This window comes from Vombatus ursinus, unplaced genomic scaffold (genome assembly GCF_900497805.2).
Source record: "Vombatus ursinus unplaced genomic scaffold, bare-nosed wombat genome assembly UNPS02014811.1, whole genome shotgun sequence".
Classification (NCBI taxonomy): Eukaryota; Metazoa; Chordata; class Mammalia; order Diprotodontia; family Vombatidae; genus Vombatus; species Vombatus ursinus.
In genome coordinates, this window is record NW_020954589.1 from 5,916,961 (window position 1) to 5,939,265 (window position 22,305).

General features: G+C 42.6%; 1 protein-coding gene across 2 annotated transcripts; it reads left to right on the forward strand.

Annotated features, from left to right (window-relative positions):
- The first annotated feature begins 758 nt into the window (after nucleotides 1–758).
- Nucleotides 759–16,527, forward strand: ABCF1 (ATP binding cassette subfamily F member 1). Of its 2 annotated transcripts, none has more exons than XM_027876457.1 (25): nucleotides 759–883; nucleotides 1,873–1,919; nucleotides 2,125–2,211; nucleotides 2,360–2,501; nucleotides 2,633–2,670; nucleotides 2,758–2,862; nucleotides 3,785–3,859; nucleotides 3,941–4,048; nucleotides 4,929–5,036; nucleotides 5,279–5,401; nucleotides 5,657–5,757; nucleotides 5,831–5,916; nucleotides 6,109–6,248; nucleotides 6,674–6,822; nucleotides 7,651–7,734; nucleotides 7,981–8,105; nucleotides 8,285–8,397; nucleotides 8,620–8,791; nucleotides 9,164–9,238; nucleotides 9,338–9,408; nucleotides 14,756–14,788; nucleotides 14,871–15,039; nucleotides 15,181–15,245; nucleotides 15,335–15,407; nucleotides 15,571–16,527. In XM_027876457.1, the coding sequence occupies exons 1-25, from the start codon at nucleotides 811–813 to the stop codon at nucleotides 15,735–15,737; spliced, it is 2,529 nt and encodes an 842-aa protein (XP_027732258.1). In that variant the 5' UTR covers nucleotides 759–810; the 3' UTR covers nucleotides 15,738–16,527. The 2 variants fall into 2 exon arrangements, with proteins under 2 accessions (XP_027732258.1, XP_027732259.1); XM_027876458.1 differs by having other exon boundaries at nucleotides 2,363–2,501.
- Nucleotides 16,528–22,305: the final 5,778 nt, after the last annotated feature.

A 22,305-nucleotide genomic window follows, 5' to 3' on the forward strand; every position in this document is an offset into this window, starting at 1 on the left:
TATTCAGAGAGGATCAGTGGACCCCTCAAAGCTTTTATGACTTGTCAGTCCCACTGAACTGCCAGCTCCTTAAGATCTAGGGCATAATTTTCGCGGATTTAGAGTTGGAAAGGAACTGGGAGGTTTTCTAGTCTCTTTCCCCACACCACTTGACATTTTACAGAAGAGGAAACTGAGGCTCTGGGTTGCTAGTGACTTTATGGAAGTCCACATAGATGGTAGAGCCAGGAATCAAAACCTGATTCATCGACCTGTGAGACAAGATGTAGTGAGTGCGCTTGCCACTGCCCCGTGCCATCTGCCCACTGTGCTAGCGCAATCACTTGGGCAGAAAGACCTCTGCCCTGATCCTGGACACCACCTCCCCACCCCCGGTCTCGACAGCGCCCTACTTTGTATCACCCTAGCTTTAACAGTTATAAGTGGTAATCGGGGGATGCCCGCAGCAGAAAGCAGCTCCCGAAATGGCATGTGCTCGCCCTTAGAAAGGCTGCGGCATCTTACTCATCTTTATTAGTCCTTTCGACTGGCCATAGCTCCCATGAGTCATATTTGACGACCCTGGCCGGGACTCTGAGCCTCGTAAAAGCTATGAGGACGCTCTACGGCCTCCGCCTCCTCTCCTTAGCTATTACTCATACTGCCTTGTATGAGATGGGCTGGCCGGCGCGTGCTTGATAGAGAGCAGGACCACGTCCGGGTCGCCTCGCCTGTACCCTATAGAATCCCGTGGGTTATTTGACCCTCCCCCAGCCACCGGAAGCGGAAGTAGAGCTAGCCGCAGCCGGAATAGTCTCGACTGTCGCCGAGATGCCGAAGGCGGGGAAGCAGCAGCCACTGGAACCGGAGTGGATTGGGGACCGAGAGAAGGCGAGCCCCGCTGGTAAGAAAGCAAGACGGATCGGTAGAGGGCGAGACCAAGGGGAGCCTGGGATCGCACGCGTCCGAAGAAGGAGGCGGAAAACCGGCGCGAGGCAGATTCCTAGCCTGACATCTGTCGGGGAACATGCGACCGGGGGGAGGCAGTGCGCGTGCGTGGGCTTGGAAGTTAGCCTGCTGGAAGCGTGGGAAAAGAGTCCGAGGACCCTGAAAGTTTAGGGTGGTGCGAGCAGAAGTAGCACGAAGGCCGGTAGTGGCTAGGGCAGGATTTGAGAGGAAGGAGCGTATTTAAAAAGTGTGTGTGTAGAATTTATGGGTGGAAAAATGGGTATTCCTTTTGCTTTCTCCCTCTTCCTGGCCTTTTTTCTGTGCTCCCTATTATGGACACTCTTCTCTTATCTCTCTAATCAGTTATCAGTAAGCTAAGGAAGGACAGGACCTCATATTCTCTCCCTGGGCCCTATATGAAGCCTAGATCTTTTAGGCAAAAAAACAGTTTTTGTATCCCAAAACCGTAGTACACTGCCTGGAATATTTACTAGTTGTATGACCATGGGCAGATCACTTAACCTTTCTGAGCCTCAGGAGCTGTAAAATAAGGCCTGAGGTGGAGATGAGAGAGCATTAATGAACTAGATGGCTTCTTAAGTCCGTTGCATTTATAAATCTATGGTCCTATATCAGGTTACTCATAGAAAAAGGCAGAGGGGGAATGGGGAGGGGAGGAAGGGGAGATGATAAGGGTGAAGAGAGATCTTGAGATTAGGCCAAATTGAAATAGTTTCACTCTCCAGAGTCTCTTTGGGGAGGTAAAATGGCCTTATCTGCCTAGGTTGAGAAAGAGACCCAGAGACTGGGCTGGCTTCTTTAAGGCCCAGTTCTAAGAGGAAAATAGACATTTGCTGATCTCAGGGAACTTTTAACAGGGCAAATTTGGGCATTTCCTAGGTTTAAAGATGGAAAGGTAAGGATATTGTTTACTTTTTTCTCCAGATAAGGTTGTCAAGAAAGGAAAGAAGGACAAGAAGACCAAAAAGACGGTGAGAAAGTTGGGGACTAGGAAGAAAAATAGAGATGGTAAATGGCATGGTTGACAGCTTTATGAGGTAAATAACTAAGTGTGGAGGGTCAAGAGGCAACGCAAGAAGGAAAGAAGGGAAAGAGGAAGGGGTATGTAAAATTTGATTGAATCACTTTTGGCTATAACTTTACTCCAAATCCCCCTCATCTCTTCTTATTTCCTAGTTCTTTGAGGAATTGGCTGTAGAGGAAAAGCATGCAGGGGAGGAAGACGAGGAATCATTGATAGTCAAAGAAAAAGAACAGCAGCAGGTATGTTATGATGAGATCTATAGAACCGAAGGTATCAGAGGTCCATTGTCCATACCAATGATTGTTTACATTGACAGGTGTGGAGTTATATGAGGGAAGGGTAGATGAAGGGCCTGGGTTTTATTTGACTAGTAGCCTGTGCCTTTAGCAGCAACAACAGCAGAAGAAAAAGCGAGACAACCGGAAAGGGCGACGAAAGAAGGATGTTGATGATGATGATGGAGAAGAGAAGGAACTTATGGAAAGGCTCAAGAAGCTCTCTGTGCCAGCCAGTGATGAAGAGGATGAAGGTGAGAAAGTGAGAATCCTATACAGAGATCCCCAAAAGGAGTGGAATAAGGGGGCCAGATTCCTTGTAGGAAATTGCAAGATCAGGCACCCTATTTCTCTTTCCCACTTTACTTTCCTTCTGTCATTTCAGTGCCTGTCCCAGTACCTCGTGGTGGGAAGAAAGCCAAGGTAGGTTGCCTGCATGGTAGATGGAAGTCTCAAATAAGAGACAGAATTATGGGTTTCATTTTCTCACTTGTACTCTTCCTTCCCTAGGGTGGTAATGTGTTTGCTGCCCTGATACAGGACCAAAGTGAGGAAGAAGAGGAGGAAGAACAGCCATCAAAACCTGCCAAACCAGAGAAAAATCGAATCAACAAGGTGGGTAGGAATAGCTCTTCTCTCTACAGTTTTGAATTGTGCCAAATTTATGTTTATAAAATCGTTAATTTTTTTCTGCTTTTATCAGGTGTAATATTCTGGTTCCTTCTACCTGCCTTGCTGTAGTGCCTGTTTAGCCTTTGTGCTTTTGGTTTTTGTTTGAGCCTGGTTTGTATACGTAGCCAGAATAGTCTTTCTCAAATGCCATTTTTAATCATGTTGCTTCCTGGTTCAGTAGCTCCTTTTGTTCACTAAAATCTAAATTCATAACGACCAGCAAAGCCCTCTGTTTATCAGGCTTCTGTTTTTTTTTTTTTTTTGCTTTTTTTTTGTGCTTAATTTTTCACTGTTCCCCAAGCACAGCCCATCTATTACAGTCAGTATCCCTTAGTATCCATCTTTCATGTCGCTTTTCCCCATGACTGGAGTTCTAACCTCAATAGAGAGAGAAGCATCTTGGTGCAGTGCAAAGAGCACCAGATTTAGAGTCAGAGGACCTAAATTCAAATCTGGTCTCTGGCATTTACAGTGTGGCTGGTTTTGAGCAAATCACTTTATCTCTCTGGGCAAAATGAGGAACTAGGTTACTTCTGAAGTAACTTCCAGCTCTAACTCTGGGATCTTGTGAAATCTCCTGAAATCCATATCTACCACCTTTTAGGACACATTTCCCCAAGGAAAACTTTCCCTTGTCAGATCTCTGTGTTCCTGCATGTTGGTATTTTTTACTCATGGGCTAAATTTCTGCCTAGTCTAGCTAGTCTTGAAACTTCTGGGTAATTGAACTGTCTCCTAGTTCTTTTGTCTCTACTTCACAGAGACTATGGAAATGTCAGTAGTTGCTGCTCCTTCTGTTAAATATTACTAAAGCTGCCACACAGTAGTAGGCAGTCTGTAACTGAATCTTTGTCATTCTTCTTAGGCTGTTTCCCAGGAGCAGCAGCCTGAGCAGAAAGTTAGAAAGGGGAAGGAAGAGAAGTCAAAAGGGAAAGGGAAGGTATGGAAAATCCTTTGGGAATGGTGGTAAGAGCAGCAATAAGAATTTCACCTGCTGAAACTACTGTACTTTCCTTATCAGCCCCAGAATAAATTTATTGCTTTGGATGATGAAGAGAAAGAAGAAGAAATATCTAAAGAGAAGGAGCTTTCCAGATGGGGGAAGGATAAACTCAAGAAAGTGGAACAGGTATGGGGTTGAAAAGCCAGGTACCCAGGTGCTTCAAGAAGGAAGAAGGACATTGCTGATGGGGCTTGGTGAAGGAGAACAAGGAGACTGGATTCCTGGGATGACACAGATTATCATCATAAGAAGTGCAGTGTGGCACAGTGTAAAAGACTCAGTTTGAAAGCAGAGAACCTAAGTTCAAAATCTCATCTCTTTTACTTACCACCTATGTTGACTTGAACAATCATTTCACCTTTTTGGGCCTCAGTTACCTTATCTGTAAAATAAGAGGGTTTGATTTGACCTGTAACATGCCTTCCAGCACAAAGTATATGGTCCTGTGATTTATGGGGTAATGAAAGCTCTTTAGTCCATTCATTTGACCATCCTCACGTTCTATATACCCACATGTTAAATATCAAGTGTTATGTTATAGTCATATGTCATCAATTTCATCTTTTCCTTCCTTTGGTTAGAAGTCGATAAAGTAAAGATATGTGAGGAAACCAGAGACATCTTTGAGGTTCTATTCCAGGTGATACCAGTCTGTTTCTTTGAAGCCATTTCTGATACCCTCAGTGTCTAGTATCTTCTCCCTCTCCAAATTAAGTTTTATTTATTTCTTTCTGTGTTTGTTTTATTACCCAGCAAAATATAAACTTCTTGACTGTTGTTTTTGTGTTTACATTCCTGGCACCAAACACAGTGGCTTGGCTGTGCACGTAATAATTGTTGAATTGAATTCTAATACATACTAATTGTGAAATAGTGCCAGAGGAGAGAGCTGAATACCATATTCCTAGGTCCTTGAGAGGGGTAGGATCATGACTGGAAAGGAGACCATGAAAGCCGAATCCTAGAAGGAAAACTTTGGTTTCTTATTCTTCATCCATTTCCACAGGGCTCAGAGGAGGAAGGAGAAGGGGACGAAGAAGATGAGGGTGAGGCCAGAGCAGATGATCCCTATGCTCACCTCAGCAAGAAGGAGAAAAAGAAGCTGAAGAAACAGGTGGGAGGGGAACGTACATAACACCTAGATCACTGAAAGAAGTTGGCATGAGGAGCCATATAGTTGGATTTCTAGAGCAAATGGAAGTTAGGAAGAAAAGAAACCTAAAGCTTTTGGGGACTTATATAGGATCTAGCCAAAGGAAGAAATTAATTGGGTCCCGTCACCAGAGTTATATGCCTGTGTTTGGGGGTGCGGGGAATTGTATTGTATCTAAATCCATTCTTTTTTCCTGTCTATAGATGGAGTATGAAAGACAAGTAGCCACACTGAAAGCAGCCAATGCTGCTGAAAATGATTTCTCAGTGTCCCAGGCTGAAATGTCTTCCCGCCAGGCCATGCTGGAGAATGCCTCTGACATCAAGGTGGGACCTGAAGCAGAGAGGGAAAAGATTTATTTTGAATAGGTTGTATAATGGGGGAGAGAACATTTTATGTTTTAGGTCAGGTTATTCCAGAAGGTGTAGAACACACAGGTTGACTGCCATTGGAAACAATGGAGAACTAAGATCAGTAAAAAGATTATTACTCCCTATTTGTGATAGGAAGTGTGGTACCGTTATCTTAGCAAGGCAAGGTAATGACAATATTTTCTCTCTTCTACCCTCCCCTGCTCCCAGCTGGAGAAGTTTAGCATCTCAGCCCATGGCAAGGAGCTCTTCGTCAATGCAGATCTGTACATTGTGGCTGGCCGCCGCTATGGACTAGTGGGGCCCAATGGGTGAGGAGAGGGAAGGGGAGTAGGTAGAAGGGTTTGGTTCATCAGTCTTGTTCTGACTGCTCTTTTCCTTCAGTAAAGGCAAGACTACGCTGCTCAAACACATTGCCAATCGAGCTCTTAGCATCCCTCCCAATATAGATGTGTTGCTTTGTGAACAAGGTAGGGAGAAAGTGGCATTGGGGAGGGCAGGGAAGATGAAGTAATTTGAAAGTGAGGAGGGTGAATTATGTGGAGGAGTAGATAAGGAGGTGGCTCTGTGTGTGTGTGTGTGTGAAAGGGAGAGAGATGGGAGAGGTTTGCCGTGCAGGCTGGGTTCCAATACAAAAACCATAACCTTTCTCCCCACCCCAGAGGTGGTAGCAGATGAGACCCCGGCTGTGCAGGCCGTGCTTCGTGCTGACACCAAGCGGCTGAAGCTGCTAGAAGAGGAGAAGAGGCTCCAGGGAAAGCTGGAGCAGGGAGATGATGCTGCAGCAGAGAGGCTGGAGAAGGTGAAGAAAATGCAGGGGACAAGAATGTCCACCAGAGGGTTGTACGGGACATAGGAGGACGTTTAGGGACTTGGAGGCTCTTAATGGGGCTAGTTAATGAAGGAATGAGTGAATGAAAAGTACTTGCTCTGTGTCAAGCACTGTGCTAAACACTGGGGTTAAAAGTACAAAAGTAAGAATCCCTGCCCTCAAGGAGCATACATTCTAGTAGGGGGAGACTAAACATAAGGAATGGTGATTAGGGAAGAGTATTTGGGTTTGAGAAGCCAAGGGAAGGTGAGAGGAGTCAGTTGGCATGATGGGAATTGGGGTAGGATGTGACGCATGAAAAGGGCTGCCTGTATATAGAGTAGATTGTATGAGTAGCAAACCCATTAAGCAGTTCAGAATTTAGGATCATCATTGTCCTTTTACGTTTCTTCCAGGTATATGAAGAACTTCGAGCCATGGGAGCTGCCGCAGCAGAGGCTAAAGCTCGGCGGATCCTTGCTGGCCTGGGCTTTGACCCTGAGATGCAAAATCGACCCACACAGAAGTTTTCTGGGGGCTGGCGTATGCGAGTCTCCTTAGCCAGGTAGAGCTAGTCCCACCAGTCCACGATGTCCTTTCCCCATTTTTTGCTCTCCATCATCTCGAGGGACCATCCAGATGTGTTACAAAAGAGATAATTCCTATCTCACTCACTGCTTGTTGGAACAGTTGAGTTCCTGAATTTTTCTTTATTCTGCTTTTGGTAGCATTTGTGTATCTTACCCTCTTTAGCAGAGGGCAGCTAGGTGGCACAGGGGATAGAGTGCCAATCCTGGAATCAGGAAGACTCATTTTTTTGAGTTCAAATCTGGCTTCAGACACTTAGTAGCTGTGGGACCTTGGGCAAGTCACTTAACCCTGTTTGCTTCAGTTTCCTCATCTGTAAAATGAGTTAGAGAAAGAAATGGCAAACTACTCCAGTATCCCTGCCAAGAAAACCCCAAATAAGGTCAAAGTGAGTCAGACACGACAAACAACTGAACAACAACTCTTTAGCAGAGCACTGGAAAGATAGGACGTTGAGTAAAAGCCCATGGCTTCTCCCACTCCCACCTCCCATTCCCCATTTTCTTTAAAATTTAATTTTTTTTTTTTTTTGCTTTTTGCTTTTTAGTGAGGCAATCAGGGTTAAGTGTCTTGCCCAGGGTCACACAGCTAGTTAGTGTCAAGTGCTGAGGCCAGATTTGAACTCAGGTTCTCCTGACTCCAGTGCTGGAACTCTGTCCACTGCGATAGCTACAGATCCCGCATTCCCCCATTTTTAAAGGAGATTGAAGGATCTCTTAGGTAGAAAGGCCTTCTTATCAATCAGGGGTAAAAGAGGCCCTTTTTTTCCTTCCTCCAAATCTTTCCTACACTCTATTTTATATAGGGCACTTTTCATGGAGCCTACACTGCTGATGTTGGATGAGCCCACCAACCACCTGGACCTCAATGCTGTCATCTGGCTCAACAAGTGAGTCACTTTCAATCCTAGCTTTGCTACTGAACTCCTTCCTGTGATTCCTTTGCTGATACATTGATTTGTTTTTCCTCTTTACTTTTCCCCAGATCCCAGACATCTCTTTAGTTCCCCTTACACCTTCCCAAAACAAACATCTTTCTAGGAACCTCCAAATTTCACCCTTTTCCATTGTCTTCCTTTTAATTATCCTCTTTATTTCAAACATTGACGAGCTTCCTTTTTCCCCCCCAAACAAAGCTATCTTCAGGGCTGGCGGAAGACACTGCTGATTGTATCCCATGACCAGGGCTTCTTGGATGATGTTTGTACCGATATCATCCACCTGGATGCCCAACGCCTCCATTACTATAGGGGCAACTATAGTAAGTGGGGAATGAGGAGGGCATTCACCTGGGGGCTTCTAGCACACTAAACGGGATAGAGAAGTGGGCAGGAGGCCATAACGATGACCTAAACACTGATAGGACCCAAAGCATCTCTCTTCCTACCTCAGGGAGGAAAGAGGGCAGCTGCTGATTATTGCCTTCCATTCCTGTCTTAGTGACCTTCAAAAAGATGTACCAGCAGAAGCAGAAAGAGCTTTTGAAGCAATATGAGAAGCAGGAAAAGAAGCTGAAAGAGCTCAAGGCTGGGGGCAAGTCCACCAAGCAGGCGGTGAGACGCAGGGGCAAGATGACACACAAAGCTTTTGACGCTAACTGTTTTGTTGAGCACCACTGACTAGGGAGCTTTCCTTTATGGAGTCAGGACCCTTGGAGATCCATACCCTTTCAATTCTACTCTGGGGCGGGTTGAGGAGATAGAACCCAGAGGTCCCTGTGGTCTGATCCATGCATACTGCACGATACCTATGCCTCAATTCCCTGTCTTCCCCAGGAGAAGCAAACAAAGGAGGCCCTGACCCGGAAGCAGCAGAAATGCCGGCGGAAGAACCAGGATGAGGAGGCACAAGAGGCACCCGAGCTTTTGAAGCGCCCAAAGGAATACACTGTGCGATTCACTTTCCCTGACCCCCCACCACTCAGCCCCCCTGTGCTGGGGCTGCATGGTTAGTGGAGAGCCTGTGCGGCACAGCTTGGATATGCACACATATCCCTAAACCTTCCTAACTGCCTCCACACCCACCTCCCAGCTCTGTTCCTTTCCCAGTGCCATTCTACATCTTCTTGTTGTTTGTTTTGCTTTATTGGTGCTTTTGATTTTTTTAAAACCACCATTCTTACCTGTTATTCAGCACTTCCCTCAAGAAAGTTCTTTCCTTATAGCAGAGAAAACCAGTTAAGCAAAAGATTCTTGCTTGGATGTTTTTTCCTGCTCAAGAATTTGCCGCAAGATATGGCTAATTCGTTATTTTTGTAGGCCAAGGAAATTGATGAGGAACCCTGGGGCTAACCTAACCATATCCCCTCTCTTATCCTAGGTGTAACATTTGGCTATGAGGGACAGAAGCCACTCTTCAAGAACCTGGACTTTGGAATCGATATGGACTCAAGGAGTGAGTAGAAGGATATGAGTGGTTAAGGTTTGTGGGGAAATAGGAGTGGGAAGCAAAGGAAGATTACCCTAGGAATTTTTTTTTTTTATTCTCTTCCAGTCTGCATTGTAGGCCCCAATGGTGTGGGGAAGAGTACACTGCTGCTTCTGCTCACAGGAAAGCTGGCTCCAGTAAGTTTGGGATTCCCATCTTCTATTGGCCTCGCCCTTTCTCTCTACCTCCCATTTTTAGTTTTAAGGGGAAAAACTGAGGGAGTTAAGTATGACTTAATGATATAATTAGTGTGTGAAATTCTATAATATACCCCTTGATAGAGATAAATAAGGATGTTGGAATTGTAAAGTGGAGGAGACCTGGCATCCTGACCACTCTTCCCCAGGTGAACAGGAATCTCTGTTCCCAGAGGTCCCTCCTACTGGATGCACATCTCCCTAAGGGCCAAATCTAACTCCATATTCCTGCACTCAGTCAAGGAAGTTGTTCCAGTTGTAGTAATTATTCCTCTTTTCTAGGAAAATTTTTCTACTAATAGATAATATTGTTTGCTTAGGATTAATTATCTCCCTCCACTACCACAATCCCTGTAATTTCTTTTTTCCCTTTCTCCCATAAGTCAGATTTGATAGCAGTTATTCCCTCCCCCACTTCCTAGTTAATAGCAAGAGTGCTGTGCACCATCATACAGATTTGTATCTTGGGTTTTAACTGTTAGTCCTTAGGAGAGCTTATCTAACCAGGGAGGGATGGCCCTTTCCAGACAATGGGAAGTGCCTGGCCCTTTAATTTAATGGCTTTGATAATCCTGGTTCTGATGCCTATCCCCTTTATAAATGTGCTTCCTCTCCTCAGAAGTACCTGCTGTACCACACAGAAGCTGTTCCTAGAATATACAGTATGTTAAACAAGGATGATTTATTCTCCCAATTTACTTCTTGCCCTGAGCAAGGCTTGTAATAATTCTCTACTTTGGATGTTCCTAATCATCCTATTTTCCCTAGAGATAAGATCCAAACAAACATGAAAAGATATCACGTTTTACCTTTTTTAATATGTTTTTATTGATTCAGTTTTTTTACATCTCCATAATGTCCCCCCAGTATCTTTTCCCTTCCCACTCCCAGAGAGCCATCCTGTAATACAGTTTTTTATTGTTATTACACCATTTTATTTTTTAAATTTTTAAAAATTAATTTATTTTGATTTATCAACAATCTCTTCAATAAGCTTTTGAGTTTTAAATTTTTCTCCCCCTCCCTCCTTATTTCCTTCCCCAAGACAGCGTGCAATCTGTTATAGGCTATTCATGTACATTCCTATTAAACATATTTTCAGGGGCGGCTAGGTGGTTCAGTGGATAGAGCACCAGCCCTGGAGTCAGGAGGACCTGAGTTCAAATCCGGCCTCAGACACTTGACACTTACTAGCTGTGTGACCCCGGGCAAGTCACTTAACCCTGATTGTCTCACAAAAAACAAACAAAAAAACAAACATTTTCACATTGATGATGTTGTAAGTAAAAATTAGAACCAATAGGAGGAACCACCAGAAAGAGGAAACAAAGCACAACAGAAGGGAAAAAAAAAAGAACAAATAGTATGCTTCGATCTGCATTCGAACTCCATACTTCTTTTTCTGATGTGGATAGCATTTTCCATCATGAGGCTTTTGGAGATGTCTTAGATCCTTGTATTGCTGAGAAGAGTTAAGTCTACCAATATTAGTCATCTTACAATGTGGCTGTTACTGTGTACAACGTTGTCCTGGTTCTGCTCACTTCACTCAGCATCAGACCATACAAGTCTTTCCAGGTTTTTCTGAAGTCAGCCTGCTCATCATTTCTTAGAGCACAGTGGTATTCCATTACATTCATATACCACAACTTGTTCAGCCATTTTGGGCATCTTCTCAATTTCCAATTCTTTCCAATTCTTTGCCACCACAAAAAGAGCTGCTATAAATATTTTTGTACATGTGGGTCCTTTTCCCATGTAATAGTATTTTTGCATCAGTCTCATTTCTATTCCCAGTTTTTCCTCTACTTCTCTTACTTGCTTCTCAAAATCCTTTTTGAATGGCCTGGGACTGATTCGTGTTTTTCTTGGAGGCTTTGGATGTAGAAGCTTTGACTTTGTTGTCCTCTTTTGGTTGTATCTTTTGATCTTCTTTGTCATCAAAGAAAGATTCTATGGTCTGACTTTTTTTGCACAGTTTGCTCATGTTCCCAGCCAATTACTTAAGTTTTAAACTCTTTATTAAGGTAGGGCTCTACTTCCAGTATGGAGAATATACTGTCCCAAGATTTGGGGGTTTTGTGCAGCTGTTTTCAGAGATACTTCTAGGGACCTGTAAGTTTTCAGTTCTTCCAAAGTGATATGATCAAGGGCGAGGTGTTTACTCCTTTCTTGGCCTGTGCTCTTATCTATGAGTGACCACAAGCACTCTTTTCTGCCTTGGAACTGTGAGGAGGATTCCCTCTCCACCATCTACAAGCTCTATCACGCCAGCACTCCTCCTTGATCACCACTCAGAACTGTGACCCAGATCCAAGCACAGGCAAGGCAAGAAAATCCTGCCTCAGCACTAGCAAAGAGATCCCTGCAATCCCCCTCTGAGCAGCCACTGGATTCCCCCTCAGTCTGTGGGCTGGAAGCTCCGGAAACAGCCGCCACCCCAGGGTTGCTCCAGAATTGGGGCTGAGACTGAGCTTCTCTCTCACCGCAGTCACAGACTTTTCCTACTGACTCTAAGTTGTCTTTGGCATTTGTGGGATGAGAAGTATGGAAACTGACACAGCTGCCCATGATTCAGTCCCCTGTGGCCTAGTCTTTGCATGTGGGCCCACACTCAACTGCATTTCTCTCCCATCCCGGCATGATACACCTTTTCAATCAACCATCCAGGTTGTCTTGAGCTGGAAATTTGTTTCACTCTGTGTTTTTATGGGTTCTGCTGCTCTAGAATTTGTTTAGAGCCATTTTTTACAGGTATTTGGAGGGGTTTGGGGAAGAGCTCAAGCAAGTCACTGCTTTCCCTCCGCCATCTTGTCTCCACCCTTGTAATAGTAATAGTACTTTATAAAAACAAAAAGAAAAAGGAAAGGGGGGAAATTAGCATAACTGAGCAGTACATTGAAAAAGTCTGAAAATATGTGTAATATACAGCACTTGTGGACCTCCCACTTTGGCCAAGGGGTGGGGGTGGGAGTGTCTTTTCCTATCCCTTTTTTGTTTGTTTTGTTTTTGTTTTTTTGTTTGTTTTGTTTTTTTTGGCAAGGCACTTGGGGTTAAGTGACTTGCCCAGGGTCACACAGCCTAGTAATTGTCAGGTGTTTGGTCTGAGGCTGGATTTGAACTCAGGTCCTCCTGACTCCAGGGCCAGTGCTCTATCTACTCTGCCACCTAGCTGCCCCCCATGCCTTCTTTTTGAACCATGCTTCTTGTTTATCATTTTGCAACCTTTACTCTTGATTTTTTTGGGTGGTTTTCTGTTTACCTTGTTGTAGTCACTGTGTATATTGTCTTCTTGACTCTTCTTCACTCTGCATTAATTCATATAGAGCTTTTCGTGCTTCTTTGTATTCATTACATTTATCATTTCTAATAGCACAGTAGTGTTCCAGTATTCATGGACTACAATTTGTTTGGCCATTCCACAATCAATAGGCATTTACTTAGTTTCTAATTCTTTGTTTTCACAAAAAGTGTTGCTGTAAATATTTTGGTATATATGGGAACTTTCTTTTCAATGGCCTCTGGGGTATAAGGCCAGTAATAGAATCGCTGGGTTAAAAGATATGAATATTTTAATCACTTTATTTACATAATTCCAAATTGCTTTCCAAAATGTACTGATTCACAGCTTCACCAACAGTACACCAGTGTGCCTATTTCCCACAATGGTGACTAACACTATAACTTATCATCTTTGCTAATTTTCAGGGTATGCGGTAAAACCCAAGGGCTATTTTGATTTACTTTTATTATTAGTGATTTAGCTGTTAGTTAAGTGGCGAGACTTCTTTTTGAGAACTATTTGTTCATATTCTTTGACTGCTTAACTGTTGAGGAAATAGTTAACTTATTTATTATAACTTGATGATCATAAGCTTTAGCTAGTTGCTTGTTTTCTTGTATAATTATGTGTATAATGCTGCTGAACATTATATTCTGCTCTTTTGCCATTAAATGACCAGATTTCTCTTACCTCCTGAATCAATAAGTCATATATCTTCTTTCCCTCTCTCACAACAACATTTTTAGGTAAAGAAAGTTTGGAAGTCCATCTGGGCTCTTTTATCACCCTCCCTTTGCTTGTCCTCTTTACCTTTTTATCACTAATTGCATGTGCATAGCTGCTCTAGACCCCATAGCACAACCCAATAGTATAGGAAACAAATCACAGTTTTTATAACCCATTACCTTGAATTACACAGCTTAGAAAGTGCAGGGAAGATTTAGAAACATTTACAGGTGATTATCTATAACAGGTTAGTGAGGAGAACTTAAGATGTTTAGGAGAAAAACTTGAGATTAGTCAAGAACTTTGATCATGGCAGTGACCAACCTAATCTCTAGAGGATCCATGATGAAGTACCTCCTGACTAAGAGAGGTGGATGGACTCAGGGCTCAGAAAAAGATACTCATGTTTGGACATGGCCGCTGTGTAAACTGCTTATTTGTTACAAATGTTTTTTTCCTCTGTTTTTAATGGGAAGAGGAAAGTTCAGAGAGGGGAAGAGATAGCAATAGTGATGACCAAAAAAAGTGTGGTTGAAACATTTAAAATGCACAGAAGAGAACAGAAGAATGTTTAGAAGGAAGCATTGAAAAGCAGGATGGTTTTTGAAACTTAATGTGTGGAATTTATTCATTTTTTTACTAAAAATCAAGTGAAATAGATTCTGTATAACATGGAGTTGCTCATTGTTTTATAATGTTTAAATTAATAATTCTTCTTAAATGTAAAAAGCAGTTTTACAAAACAGCTAGTGTAGTGGATGGAGCCTGGTCTAGGACTTGAGGGTCTGGACTCTTTTCCTAGCTTTACAGTCCTGGGCAGGTCACCTCACTTTTCTGAGCCTTTTAGCTCCCTCTGTAAAATGAAGGGGTCAGACTAAATTATATTTAAGGGCCCTTCTAAGTCTAAAATGTTAATGATTCAGTCACATGAAGAACAGCTACATCCCTCCAAATTTTCCTTTTGTACTTCTATTAGAGAAAGAGAAAATAGAGAGCCTGAAGGGTTATACTGTAAGTCTGAACCTGGTTGGAATTTGTTACCTTCCTGTCATGGACCCTGTCTCTTCTGCCTGTTGCATTCATTTTTAAGCTGATCTCAGCCAGCTGTATTGTCTTACACTTTAGGATTATCTTTGAGGATAAGTGGACTTTTGTACTCCTTTCTCTTACCATTCCCAGTGTGCCTCTGGTATTTGTCTGCTTTGAGGAGTCAGGATCCATAACTATCTTCCCTGTTATCTGCTCCTTCTTAATTACCTCCTCTACTTTTCTGTGCAGACCCAAGGGGAGATGAGGAAGAACCACCGGCTGGTAAGTTGACTCTGGAGATCAAGGACTAGGGAGGCTGATGGGGAGATACTGTTCCTTTCTGACTGTTTTCTTCCTATGGTAGAAAATTGGCTTCTTCAACCAGCAGTATGCAGAGCAGCTGCGCATGGAAGAGACAGCCACTGAATACCTGCAACGGGGCTTCAACTTACCTTATCAAGATGCCCGAAAGTGTCTGGGCCGATTTGGTCTAGAGAGTCATGCCCATACAATCCAGATATGCAAGCTTTCAGGTACCTCCTAGGAGAAGGGCTAAGGCAAACTTGATTTACATAAACCAAATACTGGGGAGAAACCAGGTTTTTAAGATGGCAGACAATTCTGAGGAAAATGAAGGTGTTACCCTCTCTGTCTCCCATTTCTTCTTGCCCCAGGTGGACAGAAAGCCCGAGTAGTGTTTGCTGAGCTGGCGTGTCGTGAACCAGATGTCCTCATACTGGTAAGTGAACTAAAGATGGAAGGGAGGAGATGGAATGGCTGGAAGTTAGGAGTACTAAGTCAGGGGATCCTGTCCTCCTCCTCTCACAGGATGAACCAACCAACAACTTGGATATAGAGTCTATTGATGCTTTGGGAGAGGCTATCAATGAATACAAGGGTGGTAAGTCAACTTAGTACAACCCTACTTTCCCTGCTCTAACAAGTTCCCTTCAAATGTCTTGCCTTCCACCTCCTGTTAGGACTCTCTCTCTACGGAGATCTAACTTTTCTCTTTCCTGCATTGTCTTGATGATTTTTTTTTTCTCTTTCACCTTTTTCAAAAGCTGTGATTGTCGTCAGTCATGATGCCCGGCTAATCACAGAAACCAACTGCCAGCTTTGGGTGGTAGAGGAACAGAGTGTTAGCCAAATTGATGGTGACTTCGAGGACTACAAGAGGGAAGTGCTGGAGGCCCTGGGTGAGGTCATGGTGAATCGACCTCGTGAGTGAGGTTTCCTCCTGTACACTCTTCTAGCTAAGTAGCTCATGTGGCCTGGATGCTCCTTTCCCTTCCACTCACCATTTGCAAGATAAGGGCTCATTGTCAACCAGTGCCACGACCACTGAGACATCTGGCGGTGGAGCTTTGCCTGGTGTGCCAAGAAGACCGTCACCTTAACTGATGCACAGACAGACTAGGAACCTTCTTCAGATGGATGTACTGGCTTTATCTTACAGTGTAGGCAGAGAATCTATTGATACCAGGATGTGTCATTGAACTGACAACACAAATAAGGAAACTTTTTGTTCACCAGCCTCCACCTCTGACAGATACTCTGATTCAAATAAGCTTTGCACCACCACTTTACCTGATGGCCTGTGTAGCCCGTCTGATGCAGAGTAGGGGCTGTGGAGCCTCTCTTCTCTGACTGTGTCTCTGATGTTCTGCCACCTCCCCCAGTCACAACAGGATTTGGTCTAGTTGATAATTACAATTTATAGGGACCCAAGTTATGGGCATAATAGCTTTGGTTCCAACTGCCAGCACTGCTCTGAGGAGCAATCCTGTTTTATTTTTTTGGTCTGATTGATGCATAGAAACCTGACAGGAGCCTCCAGCTGCATTCCAGAGATGAAGGCAAATATTCAGAGGGATCATGGTCTTTAGAGGGCATGGAGCCTGTTTGCTGCTGGTGTCTACATTCTCTTGTATTTGTGGATTTGGGGGGGCAGGGAAGGGATGCTGCTGAACTTTGTCCCTCGTTTGCCTGGGGAGGGAATAAAGGAGAGTGAATTGCCATCACCTGTCTTTATTTAAGGGGTTTTGAGTGTTATTGCTAGGCTATCAGCACTGGTGACATGCTGCCCTCCTGTGGCTAGAAGATGGAATAACTCAGGCCTGAAACAAGATCACTTGCCAATGAAGAAAATCTGATTTTCTGCACAGTGTTTCTTGATCATCTAGCATGTTCGTGGTATTGGAAGATAGAAAGAAATATAGTTTGGTGTTTGGTCTTGTCAGGCTAATGATTTATCTGGAAAGACAATTTAACACAAGTACTTGCATGTAAGACATTCAACTTGTCAGCATAAGATGAAATCTCATGAGAATGACAGTGTTAGATGACTGGTACGGGCAGTGATAACCGTAGGAATACAGAAGAGAGAATTCTGGGCTATATGAAGACTTTGGATCATGGGATCATTACTTGAGACCCAGAGGGGCCTTGGAGATCATCCAGTTCAAAGCCCCTCATTTTCCTCTTGAGGAAGCAGGCCCGGGGAAGTTAGGTAGCTTGGGCAGAGTCACGTAGGTAGGAAGTAGCAGAGCTCGAATTAGAACCCGGAGCCTCTGACTTCAAATCCAGTGATCTTGCCACTGTGTTACACAGTGTGAGGAGGTAGCCTTTGAAGGATGGGAAGAACAAGGTAATCATTCCATCTAGGAATGACTGAACAAAAGTTTTAGGGAGATAACGAAATTCCACAAGGGTGAAGAGCTGTCGGAAGAAGAATATGCCAAGTTAGAGTTTGGATTTACTTTAACTTGTAAGTAAGGTGGATTAGAGGGATAAGAAATTTGAGTTATGAATTAGTTAATCATGAATGTAATGTTTTAAGAACCTGAAGCAAGATAGTTGTAAAGGGAACAAAGAGGACACTCTCAATAATAATAGCTAACATTTGTGTAGCACCCAAAAGTTTAAGGAGTGCTTTATATAATTTCATTGAGCAAGGGATAGATGAGAGAGGCTTGAAATTTAAGAATGATGGGGTAGTGGTCAACAGGGTTAACAATAGTGCTGTTGATAGAAATAGGAGAGGTAGGAGGTACTGGTTTGGGGAGAAATGTGTTCTGTTTTAGGCATGTTAATTTTGAGGTGATTGCTGAACAGCAAAATGGAAATATCTGAAAGGTCAATGAAATTGGAGTTCCCTGTATGGATGTAATAGTTGGAGTCATGGAATTGGATGAATCCCTAAATAAATGAGCAAAAGATCTTGTTGTGAACAAATGGGAAACACAATTTCAGAATCAGGAAGCAGTAGAGGGGTCAGGGAAGGGTAAGTTAGAAAAAGCTGGCTGAACTAGAAACCCATAGAAGCTGAAGGCAGAAAGTTTTGAAAAGGGAATGGTCATGTCAGATAGAGAAAAATAAAAGAATAAGAATTGAGAAAATGTCATTGATTTTGTTGATTAGGAGGTCACTAGGTAAAGGCTGAGGAAAGGCATAAGCTAAATTGTAGGAGATTCAGGGATGAGTAGGTATGAAGGTATCAACAGATGCCAATCACTTGGTCAAGAATTTTTACAATGAAAAGGAGAGAAAATGGGTAGTAACTAGAAACAAACAGTACAGCTAAGTGCATTTTTTTTTCCAGAATAGAGTAGACCTATTTATGTTTGAAATGTGATAGAAAATCATTGGAAGAAAGAAAGGAAGCATTTAAATGTCTGCTGTGTCAGGTACTTTGCTAAATACTACTTGCTTGATTCTCTCAACAATCTTTCATGGGACAGGTTAACTGATTAGCCCAGTGTCTCATAACTAGTAAGTGACTAAGGCTGGATTTGAATCCAAATCTTTCTGATTCCAGTCCCAGGACTTTATCCATTTTGCCACCTAATGACTTCTAGGTAAAGTAGAACCTGGTGATCCCATGAAGAAATTATAATTAAGGGAGCGAGAGATTCATTCAGCATATCCTTGCAATGTGCCAGTCCTTGAGAAGAACAGAAAAGATTCGATTCAACAGGCAGTTTTGAAGGCATGCATAAATTAGATATGGTCCCTGCCATCAGTTGAGTGAGGGGCATGTACATATAAGAGTACAAAAGAACATAGATAAGAGGCCCAATATTCTCATATCAAGGGACAGATTTCTTGGTAGAGATGTGGGATAAGCTATCCCAGGCATAGAGAATGATGTAAGGGCAGGAAATGAGTTTCCAAATTTCCTTGGATGATGTTTTCATAGAAGATCAGATAAATTACTAATGTACTGGGGAGATATATGGAGTTAGGAAAGGGTATTGTAGAGTTTATAGCTACATATGAGCTTGTCTCAACTTGTTGCTGGAAGGATGGGTGTGATAGTCCAGTGAAGAGATTGCCTTCAGTTTTGCTGAACTTCTCTGTATCTCCTGTCAATGGATAAGATGTTTGTGTTGCCTTTACCTCCACAACAAGGTGGTTCATCTCCCATAGATGCACAGAATCCAGAATAAGAAATTCTCTATTCTAGCCTTCTTGAGAAGCCATCATTTGGTATCTTAGAGATAGAAGATCTGGAAGGAAAGGAAAGCCATCACCCTCCAAGGTGACTCATTCCTCAACTGGACAGCTCTAATTATTAGGCAGTTTTCCCTTATATTGCAGCTGAATCTGCCTATATATTTTCCATCTATTGCTCCTGGTCTTGTCCTTTGGGGCAGAACAGAACAAGTCTAATCCCTCTTCCACAGGCAAATATTTGGAAACAGATCTCATGTGAGACTTTTATTCTCCAGGCTGAACCTACAAATCCCTTCTTTCCCTCGTATAGTATAATGATAGTGTTATTTTGGTTCTGAAGAAATAGTTAGGAATGGGTAGTTGCTCAAATCTTTCTGTTCATTTTGTTTTCTAGAGTTAGCAGTTGCTTTCAAATTAGTGATTTTGTGGTAAGCTAACCCAACAGCACAGAGGAAAGAAACAGCTTACACATAAAACTTACATATCCTAATGAGGTTTATTGAAAGACCTTATTCCCAGCCCTCAGAGGGCTCAGGAGGGCTAGAGATGTGGGTTCTGTGGGTCTTTGAAACTTTGACTTAAATGTGTTATTCATCAGCTATTTGGGCAGCATAGGACGAGCTTATAATAGTCTCAGATGAGCTCATGGAAAGGATAGGATGATAACTTTCCTGGTGGCTCATGGGGGTTGAAACACCACCAAGATGTCTTGTGGGACTGGCAATACCCTAGATGGAGTGGCAACAGCAGAGATACCTCACCAGCTTTCCATCTTTATACAGAAAAGGTCCCATCTCTTATATCAGAGTTGTTAACAGTTTCTCAGTTTCCAAGGATTTTAGAATAGTGATTGACTAAATGGGATTGCAGATGTAGAATTTGAATTGGGGCAAAGATCCCTGGAGCAGTCCGCCTCTAGCCAAGGTGACATCAAATCATTAATGACTACTCCCTGAGTCTGGCCTTCCAACCATTCTCAACTATTATCTATGCTCCATCCTGCTGCAATTTGAACCCTTCCTTGCATCAAATAATTACAATTAAGCAATTCAACAAAAAAGCAAATCAGCACATTAGTTATGTCTAAAAAGGTGTGCCTTATTTTGTATATAGTCTTTTGAAAGAGAAAGTGCAAGCTTCACCTTCAAATTTTATGAAATCAAAAGTTTTGTAGAAATGAGGAACCAAGCCTGTTACCTGCCTCAGCTACTATAATTAGAGGCAATAAAACTCAGATAAGCATCTGATCCCTGTTTCTTCTGAAGCATGAAACAGTTTCTAACAGATTAACACAAATTGTTGATGGGGGTGATATAAGAACATAGTATGTGAGGTATATGCACAGGACTTTGAAAGACAAATGACCAAGGGAATGACCAAGAATACTAATCCTTCTCTCTCTCCTTCCCTCCCCCACTTCCTGACAGAGAGGTTTTGAACTCAAACTACAGAATATGAAGTGTCTATAGCCAATTATGTTGCAGCATGGAATAGTACTCTCCTTTATATACAGATCTGAGAAGAGAAGGTATACGGTTTGGCAGCCTCACCACGGAACTTGTACTTCTTCACAGCAAGTAGTGTGATTTAGCTGGAGAACACATGAATAGTATGAAAACAAGGAAGGCATATTGGGGTCGGGCTGTGGAGGGCCTTAAAGGACTAAAGAGGCCTCTATAGTTCTAGCTCATGAAGAGGTTGAAGCTGGTGGAATGCTTGAGGTACAGAATTCTGAGCTTCAAGAGAGTAACAGCCACTCAGATGTCTGCATTAAGTCTGCCACCAATACAGTGAGCCTCCTGGGAACGAGAGACACTTGGCTAAGGATGGAGCAAATTCAGTACTGGCATCAGGCTGTAGTTGGCCACTGCATTCTAGCCTTAGATAAGGAGTTCCAGTGTCAAAAAAAGAAAAGGAAGGAAGCTAGACCTACTTCTGTAGCTAATGGGAAACCATCGAAGGGCTGGGGGTTTTTTTGTTTTGTTCTTTGAGAGTGTGGAGTAAGATAATCAGATCTGTACATAAGGAGAGTAATCTGGTTGCATTGTGAAGGACAGATAGTGGAAGTTGTTGCAGTAGGCCAAGCCAGAGGTAATGTGGACCTAGGTGAGTGGTAGTGGCAAGTGGAAGTAAAAAGGGTAAGATTAGAAGGGTTTGCCTTGAAAAGAAGGGACCTTCCCCAAGATGGAGAAGAGATAAGAGATATTTTGAGATCAAGATGATCTCAAAAGGACTTTTTAGGAAGAACATTAAGTGAGGTCATCTTTTGAGACCAATGCAGTTGGAGATGGGACCACAACTTCTGTGGGAGAATACACTAAGGAATTAACAAAAAAAAAGAAATAAAAAGATTACTGTACATCAGTGAGAGACTAGTTGAAGTTAGTATAAATTTGAGGTGGACCAGTGCCATGGTTTACTCCAGCAACACTGAAGCCTAGGGAGCAGTAATAAGGAGACTGCATAAGGAAGATGATTGGGCATTATGTGGGCACAGCAAGGGCTTACAGGGTCCAGTCTAGGGTGATCCTGGACTGGACAATAATCAGAGTCCAACTAGTTATGTAGTCATGTAGGCATAATGAGGCAAAGGGTAAAGTGGGAAGGGCCAAAAAATTGAGGATAGATTCTGGTGAGAATAAATTAGAAATATGTGAACAGTGGGGAGGATCTTTTGGTTTTGGTATAGAAAGCTACATGTATACAACCAAAAGTTTTTGAAAACAAAAGATTAAAAATTAAAACAAGGAATATACCACTTCATTTAATAAACATTTTAGAATTTATTATTTAAAATTTATTATAGGGGCTTCTGCAGAGAAAGAAAAAAGGTAGAGGAGGGACAGAAAAGGAAAAACACATCAGGAAATTGGTGGATATACTAGCTCTTTAAAAGTACAATATTCTCATCAAAGTTTTTGAAAAAAGGATCTGTATGTACAAAAATATAATTCTGTGGTGGCAACTGGAAACTAAGGGGGTGCCCATCTATTTGGGGAATACCTAAACAAATTACACTATAAGAAATGACTAAAAGGATGATTTTAGAGAAACCTGGGGAAGATCTGTGTGATCTGAGCAGGAGTGAACAGAACCAGAACCATTAACATAAAATCATTGTAAAAAGGAACTTGGAAAGACTGAAGAATTCTGATCGATGCAGTGACAACAACCAGCCAGGGAATGACCAAGAATACTAAACACTCCCTCCACCCCACCCTACCCCACCCTCCTGAGAGGTTTTGGACTCAACCTACAGAATATGAAATGACTAACCAATTACATTACAGCATGGATAGAAAGTTCATTGAGGACCTACTTTTTTTTCATGGCTATATTCT

What these genes read in the sequence shown, in the direction of transcription:
- ABCF1 (XM_027876457.1), top strand. Translation starts at nt 811, where the DNA reads ATGCCGAAGGCGGGGAAGCAGCAGCCACTGGAACCGGAGTGGATTGGG. An exon ending in AACTCAAGAAAGTGGAACAG is followed by an intron (nt 4,049 to 4,928) that starts GTATGGGGTTGA and finishes CCATTTCCACAG; the next exon opens with GGCTCAGAGGAGGAAGGAGA. An exon ending in CCCTGTGCTGGGGCTGCATG is followed by an intron (nt 8,792 to 9,163) that starts GTTAGTGGAGAG and finishes CTCTTATCCTAG; the next exon opens with GTGTAACATTTGGCTATGAG.